This window comes from Orycteropus afer, unplaced genomic scaffold (assembly GCF_000298275.1).
Source record: "Orycteropus afer afer isolate SDZICR_OR568_19922 unplaced genomic scaffold, OryAfe1.0 scaffold00085, whole genome shotgun sequence".
In the NCBI taxonomy this organism is placed as follows: domain Eukaryota; kingdom Metazoa; phylum Chordata; class Mammalia; order Tubulidentata; family Orycteropodidae; genus Orycteropus; species Orycteropus afer.
In genome coordinates, this window is record NW_006921672.1 from 6,549,133 (window position 1) to 6,564,567 (window position 15,435).

The 15,435-nt window shown below is 55.8% G+C and overlaps 1 protein-coding gene across 1 annotated transcript; it reads left to right on the forward strand.

Moving 5' to 3' along the window:
• The first annotated feature begins 4,104 nt into the window (after positions 1 to 4,104).
• Positions 4,105 to 15,304, forward strand: OSBPL7 (oxysterol binding protein like 7). The gene is made up of 22 exons (XM_042781079.1): positions 4,105 to 4,179; positions 4,288 to 4,413; positions 4,596 to 4,649; positions 5,216 to 5,329; positions 5,665 to 5,775; positions 5,889 to 6,006; positions 6,675 to 6,778; positions 7,126 to 7,218; positions 7,304 to 7,436; positions 7,516 to 7,610; positions 7,783 to 7,878; positions 8,637 to 8,774; positions 9,335 to 9,428; positions 9,968 to 10,245; positions 10,382 to 10,519; positions 12,570 to 12,633; positions 12,738 to 12,816; positions 14,143 to 14,287; positions 14,393 to 14,537; positions 14,624 to 14,750; positions 14,951 to 15,073; positions 15,196 to 15,304. The coding sequence occupies exons 1-22, from the start codon at positions 4,105 to 4,107 to the stop codon at positions 15,302 to 15,304; spliced, it is 2,559 nt and encodes an 852-aa protein (XP_042637013.1).
• The last annotated feature ends 131 nt before the right edge of the window (positions 15,305 to 15,435 follow it).

A 15,435-nucleotide genomic window follows, 5' to 3' on the forward strand; every position in this document is an offset into this window, starting at 1 on the left:
TACTTCCATAAAGATTTATAGCTCTGGAAACCCAGTGGGACAGTTCTACTCTGTCCTGTAGAGTTGCTATGAGTTGGAATTGACTTGATGGCAGTGGGTTTGGTTTTGGTTTATTGTTTGGTTTGAAGAAGATTTCAGGGGCTTGTTTATTTTTTATTTTTGTGATTTGGGTGAAAGTTTACAGAGAAATTCATTTTTCATACAGCAGTTCATACACATTTTGTCTCATGACATTGATTGCAATTTCCCACAATGCAACAGCTCTCTTTCCACTTCCTCCCCATAGTTACCTCTTCCCTGTGTCCTGCCCTCCAAGCTGTCACACTGTGCAAATACTGCCCTTCTGTTCTCCCACGATTGATCGCTTCAAGGAGTGTATCTACCTGATGTACATGTCACCCCATATGCGTGTTGTATGGCTGGAAGCCACAGGAGTGAGTTCAACTCCAGATCTGAAGGGTAACTAAGGCCCATTGTCTCAAGGGTCTCACCAGGCTCTGTCAGACCAACAAACCTGGTCTTTGTTTTATGATTTTGGGTTTTGTTCCACATTGTTCTCCTGCTGTATCCAGGATCTCCTGCACTGATCCCCCTCCAAGTGGTTGACATTAGTAGCCAGGCACCTTATAGTTCATATAGGCTGAGGATCAGTGGTCTACCAGTCCCTTGAACTGATTGTTTCCATGCATCTTTGGTTTTCTTCATTCTTCTTTGCTCTGGATGAGGAGAGACCCATCGTTGCATCTAGATGGCTGCTTGCAAACTTTTAAGACCCCAGTAGCTACTCACCAAAGTAGAATGTAGAACAATGTCTTTGTGTAGTATGTTATGCCAGTTGAGCTTGATGTCCCTTGCGACCATGGTCCCTAGCCCACAAGTCCAACTACTCCCTCCAGGTAGTTAGTTGTGGCCAAGAAGCCACCACGACCTTGCCCCTTGTCAGCTCTACTATATGCCTGGACATTCTTACAACACATACAAATACACATGTAGAAACATTGTCTGCTAACCCTGTACAGGTCATGGGTATGCTTTCAGGGTATTTTTGGTTTAGGTTTAAAGGTTATCTCAGGGCAATAGTTTTGGTGGTTCATCCAGCCTCAATGACTCCAGAAAGTCTGGATTCCATGAGAACAAATGACATCTCTTAAATGTTTGTCCTTTTAAAGGGAGCTGACAGCATTGCCTAGTAGTAATGCATTTCAAGCATTCCTGAACAAAATCAGCATCCTCTATTAATGAGGGGTTCTGGGGGCTGTCAAGTCAGAGACCTCATTCAGGTCTTGGGGAACCAGCAGTTGCTAGTCTACTGAAGGTGGTAGACCGGAAGCACATGCTGAGCAGATACAGGGGTGACAGGTGGCCATTCAGCAGTCAGTCCTTCCTGGACTTCAAGCAGTGCCACAGCCTCCTTAGCCCAGGACACACACCCCTGGCAGTGATGAGCTGAGCTGCTTTTCTGTGCCCTGGTCCTGGACCAAACTTCCCATGGTGCCCAGCTCTATGCCATAGTCCTGGGGATGCTCAATCAATAGGAAGTGGTTTAAAAAAAGGCTCTGGAGGCTTTCAAATGCCAGAACCAGTTTGGCTGAGGCCACTCACTGCTGCTTAGTGGCTCTTTGGTCGCCACCTGCGAGCTGGGAGCTGGAGGATGGGGGTGGTACAGAAGCCATGCCAGGTCCTGAGTGGAGCAGAGAGCAGATATCTCCTGAGAGGTGTAAAGACCTTAAGGGTAAGCCAAGGACTTTGGGAAGCGCATGGCGAAGTGGCCCGTGTCATTTCTAGGACCAAAGGAGAACCTGGCATTGCTGGCAGTGCCTCAAATCCCACCATTAAAAACTCATTTCTTTCCAGAAAAGTTGCTTTACAGCACTTAAAGCTGGCGTTTTTCCATACTCATTTGGATGTGTTTGCAATCCTTCTCATGAGCTGATTTTTAATTGGAATGGAGCACCTGGACTCAGGCCTCCTGTAAAAGGGCAGGACACTCAGAGAGGAGGGGAGGGTGCCAGAGTTCGCTGCAGCCAGCCCTTATCAGCTAGCCAGTACTGCCCCAGTACTGCCCCAGAGGCAGACTGTTAGCAGGTTCTGGGGTTTGTCTTAGTGCACAGGCACATCTAGGGCCCCCCAAATGGGTACTGACCTGGTGGAGTGTCACCCTCATAAGCAGTCTCAGTGGGGGTGGCTGGATGTTCTCACTCTTTGGCTGTACTGCTGACTGTGCTCTTGGCATTGTCTCTTGTGGTCCCAAAGCGAACATCCATCCCTTCCCCATCAACCTGATACGTTTGCTGGCTCCAAGGTTTGCAATCTATTTCCAGATTCCTCCCTCAAGTGGCGAGGGTTAATAAGGAAATGGCCTTGGGCACTAACTGGGGTCATAGCCACTACAGCCTGAATAAACACTTTACTACTGCTGGCTTGAGGCCAACAGCTTCCTGTCCTCTCTGCTCTACCTGGAACTGGTCCCAGTGGGGTCGGTGCCCCAGCTCCCAAGCCAGATTGGCATTGCGGGAGCCTGCTTAGCCCTGAGTCCTCCGGGGAGCAGGGGGGCAGAGCTGAGCGGCCGCCTGGCACTGGGCGGGAGGAGGGGACAGTGGAGGGGAAGGTGGGGAGATCCGGCTGGGGGGAGGCTCCGACATCTCCTTCCTTCCTGGTTCCTGCAGTAGCTGCTGCCGCTGCTGCTGTTGCTCAGCTCTGCAAAGAGGGAGCTGACAACTAAGAGAGGGTGACTCAGATGGAGTAGCGCGCGGGCCAAGGAGCACTGGCGTCCATGGACCCTGGGGTAAGGGGTTGTATGGCACAGCTGACATCTCTGTGAGGTGTCCGCCTGAAGCTGAGCGGGTCTGCACCTCTGGAGCCTGGGCGGGAATGGAGGTGGGGAGCACTGTTCACCTGCCACCTCAACCCCCACCCTCTTCCTGACACAGCCTCCACCTCCACCCGCAAGCAGTGAGAGGCTAGGCTTCCCACAGGGCCAGGAAAGGCCACATAAATACCCGGAAGAGTTTGAGAACTTTCAATGGCCAAAGGCAGGAGTTTTCCCTCTGGGCCAGCCTCTGGCAGCAGAGGCCCTTCTGCCCCTACCTGCCAGCTTCCCTTACTCCACTGGCTTCGCCCCTCCAGTCCCCTCTCCTGGCTCTCACACACAGATGCTTGCATTATTTATTGATGGCTCTTGGAGCTGGGAGGGCCAGGGCTGGGGCCAGGGTACTGCTATGGGTGCTGCTGTGGGACCTGTGTGGCCCTCCCCGGCTCTTGGCCACCTCTTCTCTGCTCAGTGTCTCCACTGGTCCAGTCCCCCACTCTCTCCTGGTGGGTGGTATTTCTCAGGAGCCCCTTTAACTGGGTTAGTAGAAAGGGGATGGCCAGGTGTTAGGGGACTGAGGGCCCAGGTGAAAATCCAGGGGGAAGATTGGTGGGAAGAGACAGGGAAAAATTAGGGACTATCTTAGGCCTCAGTTTTCCCATGCAGAAAATGGGAGCCCAAGAACCAGGGAATATGGAGACCAATAGGGGAGTTGGGGTGAAGGAGCTGGGGGGGACTCTGTAGGGCTACCATGGCAGAGGCATCTCCAGGCTATATAGGTGGGGGCATGGAGGGTCTTAAGGAACAGGCAGCCAAATCTTTCTCTTCCCATCCCTGACTCCCTCTTGTCCTTCCCTGGAGCCTCTTCTTTTCCTTCCCTCCCCTTCCCTGCCTCACCTCTGAACATTTCCAGGGAGTCCTCCCAAGAAATCTCCGTGTGTCTCCTGGAGCTGGGGAAAGTGTGCCCAAGGTGGGGCTGGGCAAACTACCAGCTTTCTTGGCACCAGCCTGCTGGCTGTGTTCTATTCACTTCCCAGTGCAGTGGCTGGAGGGGGAGGGTGTGGGCCAGGAAAGTCACCCAGGGCAGGGTAGAGACGTGGTGAGAGGTATGGCAGGGGAGGGAAAGATGAGGTGGTGAGTGCTAGAGGGGTTGCAGATGGGAAGGCTGAAGGTGATAGCAGGGTCTGAGCTAATGGGGTCTCTCTCTTCCTTCAAGGGCCCCCTCAGGACAAGGTGACATCCTTCCCCTTTGGCCCTGTTCTGCGTCCTCACAGGAAGTGGTCTCTGCCTTCTCCATGGACTTCCAAGAGAGGGACTCTCCCTCCCTGGCTGAAAGCACTCAGTCCTCAAAGCCCAGCTGTGCCCAGCAGGTCTGGGGATGGGAGAGCAGACAATGGAAGGGCTTGGCTTGGCCCAAAGGAGGGGCAGATGTGGAAGCCCCACCAGCCACTCCCTGCCCTTTCTGTCCTGGACTGCAGGCCTCGGAGCTCTGGGAGGTGGTGGAGGAGTCTCGGGGCAGGCTGGAGGCAGAAGTTGTCATGCCGGAGAGGCAGGAAGGCCACCTGCTCAAGAAGAGGAAGTGGCCTCTGAAGGGCTGGCACAAGGTAGGGTGGGCGGGCAAGGCAAGGAGCCTGACATGGGGGTGGAATGGGAATGGTTGGGGAGGCTGCTGGGCAATGCAGGGTATTTGTGTTCGAGAAGAAAAGTATGTGTCGTGGTTGCTCTCTTCCCCACACCCTTTCCTCTTGGCCTCCTGGGCTCCTGCTCCTCCTGGGCAATGTCACAGAGATACTTTGTGCTTGAAGATGGGATTCTGCACTATGCAACTACTCGGCAAGATGTGAGTCAGGGCCTTGGTTCAGGGCTGAGGGACGGGGGTGCACCTGGGGTAGACAGAGCAGGGCCTGAATCCCAGTTACCATTTTCTGGAAGTGTGGTCTTGCACAAGTGAGTTCCCTGGGCCTCGGTTTCCTCACCTCTGAGATGGGGAGCATGCCAGTCCACGTCTGTAGGATTGTTGTCATGTTAAGGAAGTTAATACACATGAGGCTCTCTGGACGATGGCTGGCACAAACAATGTACCTAAGAAATGGGAGCTTTCTTGTCTTTGTCCTTGTCCCCATACTCATGCTGAGAGCAAGGAACTGAGGCCTGGTCCTCAGCCTTATAGATTCCGAAGGGTGGGATATTTTCCCTTGCTCTGTATCTCTGTAGAGCTTAGGATATGACTTCACGTAGCAGGGTGTTAGGTATACAATATGGTGATTGACAAGTTCCTACCAATACTGTGACTTGGGAATGAGGGCAAGCCTGCTGCCTGACACTTGAACCTCAGGGACATGGTGGCTTGTGGCCCTGGGAGCCTAAAACCAGCCTCCTTAATCCTTCACCAACTCCCCACTCCAGATCACCAAGGGGAAGCTCCATGGCTCCATTGATGTCCGGTTGTCTGTCATGTCCATCAACAAAAAGGCCCAGCGCATTGACCTCGACACTGAAGACAACATCTACCACCTCAAGGTGAGATCCCAGGAGCCAGGGAGTATGACTTGGCCCCAGGGAGTGTGAACTGGGGCACACGGGAGAGGAGCTGGGGCTGAGGAGCTGTGGGCTGCCCCTGAGTTTGACAAGAAGGGAGTTCCACTGTATAAAACGATGGCAGCTGAATCTGCCCTGTTGGTTGTTATGTGACCAAGTACAGAGCTGAGGACGAAGCCTTCCTGCCAGGGGGCTTTGCATAAGCTGGGAGGCTGTAAGGAGAGACTCTGCTTACCTGGGGACCAGAGCCCTGACTTCTTGGCCCTGGAAAGCAGTCCCTCCTTCCAAGCACCGCTCCTCCGTTCTGTCTTCTGCAGATCAAATCCCAGGAACTATTCCTGAGCTGGGTGGCCCAGCTTCGTGCCCACCGCCTGGCCCAGCGCCTGGACATGCCCCGCGGCCTACTGCCCAGCACCACTCACCGAAAGGTCAGATAGGCCCTGGGGCAGGGACAGGTGGAGTGGTGGAGTGGTGGCTGTGGGGAACTGTGAGACCCAGGCAGGCAGGCATCAGCCTTCCTGACCCTCAACTCACCCCTCAGGTTGCTGGTGGCCAGCTTCCAACATCAGGTAGCACCTCAGCCCTACCTGGAGTCGGACCTCGGGAGAAGGTGTCTTCCTGGCTGAGGGACAGTGATGGGCTGGACCGATGCTCCCACGGTGAGGGTCTGGCTCAGTGCCTCTGTGGCAGGGCTACACGGTTGGGTCTAGGTTCATCAGTAGTCTCAAAGAGGAGACATGTTACCTCTATCTCTGCCTTCAGGGAGCCCCTGTCTGATAAGAGAAACACAGCCTCTCCTCTAACCTCAAGCCTTGCCCTGGGGAGCTCCAGTCTTACAGAGAAGGGTGGGGCTTGGGCCTTCAGCCCATAGACAGACTGGACACGGGGCCAAGACTCACAGAGAAGATACTGGATGCCAACGCAGGGGCTGGGGAGGGTCCCGAGGAGCAGAACTAGGGAAGGGGTGTGCTCTAGAATCATGGATCCTGGAGTAGGAGCCTTGATTTGGCCTGGGAGAGGGAAGTGCAAACCAAGTGGAGAGAGGGACAGGGCACCCTGGGTCTGTGTGAAGACAGTAGAGGTGAGGTGTGATCTGGAGCCGGGGGCAGAGTTGGATGTGGGCCTAACTGGGAAACCAGGTGAGGTCAAGCTAAGAGGTGGGCGTTGGGAACTGCTTGGGGTTCAGGAGGAGGGGAAAGGAAGGCACTGCCAGGATTTCTGTGGCTGCTGGGTGAAGTCTTTGGGGGAGGAAGGAAGCTGAGGGACAGACTTTGGGGTGCCCTGGCTGGTATTGGGAGAAGGACTTCCTCATTTGTTCTCCCCCTAGAGCTCTCTGAGTGCCAGGGAAAGCTCCAGGAACTCCACAGACTCCTCCAGAGCCTGGAGTCCCTGCACCGGATCCCCTCAGCCCCTGTGATCCCCACACACCAGGTAAGGCCCGGGAGTTGGCAGGCCCTGCCCAGGGCTCCATCTCCCACTTTCTGCCTTCATCCCCATCACTTGTCTGGGACAAGCCCCGCTCCTCTCTAGGCCACTGCAGGTTTTAGGAGCTACCACCTGCCTAGTTGCCTCTCTGCCCCTTGTCCCAACTCCCCTTCAGAGCACTCCTTCCTCCTGTGCCCCTCCATCTGCCACCATGTTGGTCCTCTTCATCTGAGGTGTCACTCGTCTCCACCCCTGGCCTGGGCTGCTCTTCTGCGGCTGTCTGCCTGGGCTTCGGTGGGTGCTGCCCCTTCCTTTTACCCTGAGAATGGAAGTCCCCACACCTGACTTGCCAGGCCTCTGGGACAACTGAGAGACCCAAGAAGGGGAAACGGACCAGCCGCATGTGGTGCACGCAGAGCTTCGCCAAGGACGACACCATTGGACGGGTGAGGTGGGGCCTGCACCCTAAGTTGCTGGGGTGGGGTGCGCTGATGAAGGATGACCCCTGAGAACCCTTAGCTTCCTCTACAGGTTGGTCGTCTCCATGGCTCTGTTCCCAACCTGTCTCGCTACCTGGAGTCCCGAGACCCCTCGGGCCCTCGCGGGCTGCCACCCCCAGACTACGCCCATCTGCAGCGCAGTTTCTGGGCCCTGGCCCAGAAGGGTGAGTACATGCTGGAGGGGCAGCGAGCACAGACGGGAGGGAAAGGAGGTGAATCTGACGGCCTGCCCTGTCCCCACAGTGCACAGCTCCCTCAGCAGTGTGCTGGCTGCCCTAACCGCTGAACGGGACCGACTGAGGGACCTGCCCCCAGGCTCGGAGCTCTCAAGGATGGGGGTGAGGCTAGGGGAACAGGGTGGCAGCGGGAGGAGAGGGCTGGAGGCTCAGGACTGCTGGCCTGGGGGCTGCGAGCAGAACTGAGCTAAACGGGGAAGCTTGGTAGAGGCCGTCTCTACAGGCAGCAAAGCCTTCCTCCTCCTGGCACCTGTCCCCTCACCTCTCCCTGCAGGTCTCTGAGGCCTCAGCTGGCCAGAGGCGCCTCCACTCGCTGTCCATCTCCTCGGACACCACCGCCGACTCTTTCAGTTCCCTCAACCCCGAGGAGGTGAGGAGCTGGTGGGCTTTGGGACCATTTCTCCTGGGCCTTCTTTCTGAAGCAGAAGCAATGGCCCAGAGTGGGCAAGGTTGGTTTCCAGCCCTGAAGCAGAGCTTTCAAATCCTAGCTCCACCCCCTTCACATAACATCATCCCCTTCAGCAGCAGCATCTTGCTCAGTCTTCAACCATGCACCGAGGGCTTTCACTTCTAATTCAGTGTCCTGTGAGGCAGTTGTTCTGACGCTTTAAGTTCATAGTCGAGGAGACTGGAACTCAGCTTGTCTAATGGCTGGGGCCACACTCCCAGAGTTATGGGTTAGGGAAGTGCTCTAGAATCAACCCCTAGAGTTGGGAATTTGAGCACAGACTCGAGCTGTACTCTGTGGGCCTTGTGACCCTGAGCCTCAGAGTCTTCATCTGCAAAATGGGAGTAATGGGGACAATAATTGCACCCACCTCATTGGGTGGTTGTGAGGACTGAGTGAGTTAATGCACGCAGAGAACTTGGAGCCGACTCAGAGTCAGTACTCAGGAAGGGTTAGCAGTTGTGGAGCCCACGCCCCATTACTCCCAGGTGTTCATTCCGCCACACCTCATCCCCTCCTCAGCTCCCTCTGCCTCTTCCTCTTGCTCACAGGGAGGGGTCACACTCAGATGGTGAAAGTGTCCAGTTGTGCTGCCCTTTGAGGGGACTTGTCCAGCAAGGGGAGCTCTGCCGACTCTCCTGACACCCCCTCTGGGGCCTCAACCCTTCTGGTTCCCACAGCAAGAAGCTCTGTACATGAAGGGGCGGGAGCTGACCCCCCAGCTGTCCCAGAGCAGCGTCCTGTCCCTTGCTGATTCCCACACAGAGTTCTTTGATGCCTGCGAGGTCCTCCTCTCTGCCAGCTCATCTGAGAATGAGGTGAGGGAGAAGGCAGTGAGAGGGAAGGGACCTGGGAATATGGAGTGTGGTCCAGAGAGACTAGAAACTATAGGTTCCAGAGTCCTCCCCAACCGCCTTGCTGCTATCTCTGGAAACCCGTCTAAACCTGCTGGGTCTATGGGGCCCTGCTCAGATATCTCCCAGCTTGACGTTCTTTATCCCCAGCGGGGTCTCCAGAAACTGCTGCCTCGACCCCAACCCCAGATCCTCCCGTGACTTTGTCTGCACCTCAGCACTCCCCTGACCCCACTCTCCAAACCCTGGGTTTCAGTCATTCTTCAGCATCCCTTCACTTTGTATTCTGCTAAGTGTCTGCACTTCCTCCCCAAAATCATAGGGCCAGGCCCTCCCCTCCCAAGGTAACTGGTCACAGTCCATGATGCCAGGCCTCCTGGGCGTGGCTGAGGGCTCAGGCATCCCAAATACCTTATCTTCCTCTTCCCACCAAAGGGCTAGGTGGGCAGATTCTTGCAGGCCCTAGGCACTGCCTTGCTGCCCAGGGGCACAGTCTGCCCGGCCTGTCATCTGTCCTGGCCCAGGGCTCAGAAGAGGAGGAGTCGTGTACCAGTGAAATTACCACCAGCCTGTCCGAGGAGGTGCTGGACCTCAGGGGAGCCGAGCACTGTCAGAAAGGTGCCAGCCAGAAGTGGACAAAGAGGGCTGGAGGTGGCACAGAAAGGCGGTGTTGCCCATGGCCCAGGCCTCATGGGGAGGCAGTCCCTTGTGATTGGGTGCTGACTCCAGAGGTGACCCCAGAAATGAGGAAGGTGAAGGTGTGAGTGGGGGAATATGTTAGGAGTGGCTCTAGGGATGGGTTGGGGTCAGGCCTGGGAGTGAGCCGTGGTTAGTTAGCATCAGGGCCCCACTTGACCACTTCCTAGCTGTGTGGCTTTGGACACGTCATTTGACTTCTTGGAGTCCATTTCTTCATCTGTAAAATGGGCTGAATAACCTCTAGTCTGGTGCCTGTTTCTGGGTTTATGGAAGGGTACAGGAGGCCAGGGTGAGGACTCGGGGGGCCTCCCGGGGCGTGGGAGTCTGGCAATGACGACTGTCCCCTCAGTCCCTGGGGGAGCTGGTCGGCAAGGCTGGAGCCTGGGAACACGCACATCTGTGATTGCTGAAGGTGGTTTGGAGGCAGCCCAACCTGGACTGGCGTGTGGTGTCTAGAGGGAAAGTGACGAGGCTGGGCTGGGCTCCGGGGGGGTGTGTTCCAGGGAGAGCTGCAGGGCCACCCCGTCGTCGCTGCCTGCCTGCGGCCAGCGGGCCCGGGGCCGACGTGAGCCTGTGGAACATCCTTCGCAACAACATTGGCAAAGACCTGTCGAAGGTATCCATGCCTGTGCAGCTCAACGAGCCGCTCAACACTCTGCAGCGGCTCTGTGAGGAGCTTGAATACAGCAGCCTCCTGGACCGGGCCAGCCGCATCAGTGACCCCTGCGAGCGCATGGTACTTGCCCCCAGGCTCCCTGGGCTGTGCCTTGCCACTGACCTTGCCTGTGGTAGCGCAGCAGCCTTTCTCCTGGAGCCCTTCTCTGGGCCACGCTTGCTGCTCAGTGGTGTTCTCCCTGCCCCTCCCCCTGCAGGTATACATCGCGGCCTTTGCTGTCTCTGCCTATTCCTCCACGTACCACCGAGCGGGCTGCAAACCATTTAACCCTGTTCTGGGGGAGACCTACGAGTGTGAGCGGCCTGACCGAGGCTTCCGCTTCATCAGTGAGCAGGTGTGGGCCCCAGGAGCTGAGGGCTGGCTCAGAAGTGCTGGGGCAAGGAAGGACCTAGGCTTCAGGGAGGAGGAGCTGGAAGCCAGAGGGCCCAGGGCTTCAGGGAGGAAGCACAGGCCAGTGTGCTCTGCGCTGAGGCTAGGGAGGGGGAGGGCCCTGGCCAGGATCTCCAGTGTAGTGCCCAGACAGAAGTATTGAAACAAGGAGTTACTGTAACATGTTCTGGAGGGATGGAGGTGGGATCCTAGAAGCCCAAAGAAGGTTATTCAGCTCCCCCTAGGAAGGCATGCTCTAGGGTGAAGCTGGAGTTAAAGCTTACAGGATGAATGAGTTGGCCAGGAGTACCTGGGGGTGGGGGGAGTGGGGTGCTCCAGACAGGAGAAAGGAATGGAGAAGAGAGAGCACGTCTGGGAAAAGTGAGAGACGTGGCTGGAGGATGAGGCAGGGCCAGACCACAAGGAAGTCTGTGGGTGAAGGTAAGGAGGTGGTTATTCTGTGTTTTTCTATCTTGAAGGTCATGGGGAGTCACTGCAGGATTTTAAGCAGCAGAGTGACAGGCTCAGAACTGCACTTTGCAGAGAACACTCAGTAGTGTGTGGGGATGGGTCAGAGAGGCCATTAGGAGGCCATTTCAGTCACGGCTGTGAAAGCAATGGGGACCTGCACTCAGGCTGGGGCTGCAAGACTGGGTGGACTTGAATTTAAGAGGTATTATGTTACCCTTGGCAGGACCCAGTGGTCAACAAGGCATGGTTGTATAGGGCTAATGAGAGGGAAAAGTGTGGGGTACCCCCAGATTTCTGGTTGAGTGGGTGGTAGCAATGTCATTAGCAAGATAGAGAGTATATGAAGAAGGTAACGAAATTAGGGAGACACATTGTCCATGTGGGGTTTGACTTCCAAGGGGAGGTACCCAGTAGGCTCTGGGGTATGGGGCCTGGAGCCCCTCAGGAGCACTGGGTGCAGGTGAGTGGTCAAGAAGTCCCCAGTTTAGATAGTGGGAGAAGTCATGGACTCCTCCTTCACAGAACAGTGTCTGGGAAGGATGGCAGGTGGAAGGTGGGGACCAAGGGACAGAAGCACCACAAGGAGGAGGATCTCTGAAGTGGGGAGGGAGGGAAAGATGGAAGGAGGAGGAAGGATGGTTCCTGGGAAGTTCCTGTGAGGGTGGGGCTGGGGATGTCATTTCCTTCCAGACCAGGGAAGTTTCAGAGAAGGGATGGGGCAGTGGCTGGGTTTATAGTAGGTGTGGGGAAAGGGAAAATAAAAAAGTAAAGAAAAATAAATGCAGATTATGTCAAAAGAATTTTACCCTGGGTGAAGAGGAGACAGAGAGAGAGATGGCATGCATGTATTTTGGTGGCGGGAGCAGGTGTGTACATTTGGACTGAAGAGCTGTAGCCTAGGGAGGGGCATGGAGAAGGCTGGTGCTGGGGAGTGGTAGGAGAAGGCTGCTGAGGGTTCTGGTGGCTGAATGATGGGTTGAAGCTGGGAAGGAAGGACATGAAACCAGGATGGGGCTGACAGGCTGTAAGAAAGTGGGGTACATGGGGAACTGGAAGTCTTGGCTGGAGCCAGGGGAGTCAGGGAATTCAGAGAGAGGCAAGAAGGGTAGGCTGTGAGATGCTGGAGATGAGATTCCAGATGTGGTGGTGTTCTGAGGACAAGGCTAAGTTTTCAAGGGTGGGATGTGAAAGCTATAAGGGGAGGTGATGGTGAGGGAAGAGGAGAGGGTGGGTTTCAGGCGGGGCCTGCAACACAGTTGGAAGGCGTCTGTAGGTTCCAGCAGGGTTCTGGAGGGCATCACAGACAGGTTGGTAGGAGGGCTCGAGGAGAGCGAGCGAGACAGGGTATGCGGGCCTTGTGGGGAAAAAGGGATGGCAGGTGGACAGAATCGGGGTGAAGGCCAAGGATGCAGGCACAAGGGACCTGGTTTGCAGGGGTGTTGGGGTTGAGGATAAGGGCTTGTGGGGGGAAGTCCTGGGGGTCAGGAGCAGGCCCCAAGGCCCTCACAGACAGCCTCAAGAGAATGCCTTTTCTGTACACCAAGGTCTCTCACCACCCCCCGATCTCGGCATGCCATGCAGAGTCTGAAAACTTCATCTTCTGGCAAGGTGAGGAGTGGGATGGGGTGGGTGCAGGGCAGATAGGGGAGGGGCTGGAAACCCTCTGGCCTTACCTCTGCTATGCCCTCTTCTTCCTCCAACCCCAATTCCAGACATGAAGTGGAAGAACAAGTTCTGGGGCAAATCCCTGGAGATTGTGCCAGTGGGGACAGTCAACGTCAGCCTGCCCAGGTGCGTAGCCTGAACTCCCAGCAGCCAGGCCCAGCCCACAGGTGACAGGGAGAGTGCAGGGTGGGCAGTAGGGACAGGTGAGACAGGCCTGGCCTAAGACTCTTTGGGGTGGGGCAATGTCTGCACATTTTGCACCTCTACTCACGGCTGTTGCTCTTGTTGTCATCGAGTCAACTCCAACTCATGGTGACCCTGTGTGTGCAGAGTAGAACTGCTCCATCGGGTTTTCAGTGTGACCTTTAGGAAGAAGATGGCTATTTCCAAGGTGCCTCTGGGTGGGTTTGAACCACCAACCTTCCTGTCAGTAGTCCAGTGCTTAATCATTTGCACCACTCAGGGACTCCTATATTCACAGCAGTTGCTAATAAAGAAGGTGAAACTCTTAGAATGGTCGAGCAGGAAGGGCTCTGAGAGGCCATCTGATATGGTGGCTTTCACACTTTTTGGACCATGACTCACAGTAAGCAATATATTTCATACTTCAGTTCAGCACACACATGCAAACGCACACATACCTAAACTGACTGCAGCACTAACGGGTGACAAACCACATTTGAAAACAAAACACTGAGCTCATTTTACAGGTTGAGGGGGGTATGAAGTCAGAAAAGGAATGGGGATTAGCCAGTGTTCCAGGAATTAGCTAGAAATCATTGTAAGGGATGTGAGAGAGCTGCATTTATGGATAGAAGTCTTTGGTGAGGGTCTTGGTTCTGCCACTTAATAATTAAGCCAGCAAAAAAAAAAAAAAAAACACACTCAATGCCTCAGAGCATTGAGTCTGCTCATCAGTAAAATTGTTTATGTGCTGTCGAGTCAGACCCGACTCATAGCAGCCCCTCCTTGGGTTTCCAAGGCAGTATTACTACGGAAGTAGATTGCCCCATCTTCCTTCTGAGGAGTGGCTGGTGGGTTTGAACCACCAGCCTTCTGGTTAGCAGTCAAGTGCCTTAGGCATTATGCTACCAGAGCGCCTCATCAGTAAAATAGGAGTATTAATAACGCTCAACAGAAGTGAGGATTAAACAGGATAATATACATGAACATACCTGCCATGCTCCCTGGTACCCAAGGGCAGAGACCATGTCTGTGTTTTTATCCCCATTCCCTATGAATGAACGCAGATGTGTGAACTGAATACATTTTGGGAATGGGGCCCTGCTTTGTAGATGCAAGTCATCCTTCATGGGAGAGCCAGAACCAGGACCCCAGGTTCTTTCCACAGCTCCATGTGGCCCTCTCCAGTGAGACAGGCACTCCCCAAGTCAGGATAGCATCTTGGTCCCCAGGGCCAGCTGGCTGCCCTCTGTACCCTGCCTCTCCCAGGTTTGGGGACCACTTTGAGTGGAACAAGGTGACGTCCTGCATCCACAACATCCTGAGTGGCCAGCGCTGGATCGAGCACTATGGGGAGGTGCTCATCCGGAACACCCAGGACAGCTCCTGCCACTGCAAGATCACCTTCTGCAAGGTGGGCGTATGCATGGACTGGCCCGGCCGCCCCCAGCAGCCTCTAGAGGTCACCCTGGGTAAGGTAGGGGACACCTCCTTAAACCCCCTACTACCCCCACCACAGGCCAAATACTGGAGCTCCAATGTCCACGAGGTGCAGGGTGCTGTGTTCAGCCGGAGCGGCCGTGTCCTCCACCGGCTCTTCGGGAAGTGGCATGAGGGGCTGTACCGGGGACCTCCGCCAGGTGGTCAGTGCATCTGGAAGCCCAGTAAGTGGGGTTGTTGGGGATGGCAGGACAGGGGGAGGGCAGCCATGGCACAGTCCACCTGCCCCAGCCCCACGCCTTCCCCCCAGACTCCATGCCCCCAGACCATGAGCGCAACTTCGGCTTCACTCAGTTTGCCTTGGAGCTGAATGAGCTGACGGCAGAGCTGAAGCGGTCACTGCCCTCCACTGACACACGGCTCCGCCCAGACCAGAGGTCAGTGCCAGACAGGGGCCACACGAGAGCCACTGTGCTCGTTCCCTCCTCCAGGGAACTGGGAGGACGCCTTTCCTCCATTGAGGTACCTCTGGGACATGAGGCCTGTTTAGGGGACAGAGCTGAGCAGGGGACAAAGGCCTTGGCTTTGGGGGCTCCTGAGAGTGGGCAGTTCTGCTAACTGTAATCGGGCTCCTCAGGTACCTGGAGGAGGGGAACATACAGGCTGCCGAGGCGCAGAAGAGAAGGATCGAGCAGCTGCAGCGAGACAGGCGTAAGGTGATGGAGGAGAACAACATTGTCCACCAGGCTCGCTTCTTCAGGTGCCTGCGCCTCTCCCTCTGCCCTGGGCCCCTCAGTAGCCCAGGCTCCCGTCTCCTCCACTGTGAGCCCTCCCTGGATCCTGATGCTCATGTTCCCTCTCCATCCTGCTGTCTCCCATCAGGCGGCAGACGGACAGCGGTGGGAAGGAGTGGTGGGTCACCAACAACACATACTGGAGGCTGCGGGCCGAGCCAGGCTATGGGAACCTGGATGGGGCTGTGCTCTGGTAGCCCTGGCCCTGGGGGCAGAAGGCTTGGCTGCACATTCCTCCTGCCTCCGCCCCCCACCACGGACACTTGGGCAAGACCAGGCTCCCCAACTCACTGCCGTGGAGACCAAAGGGGCAGCCGTGACTCTGGCC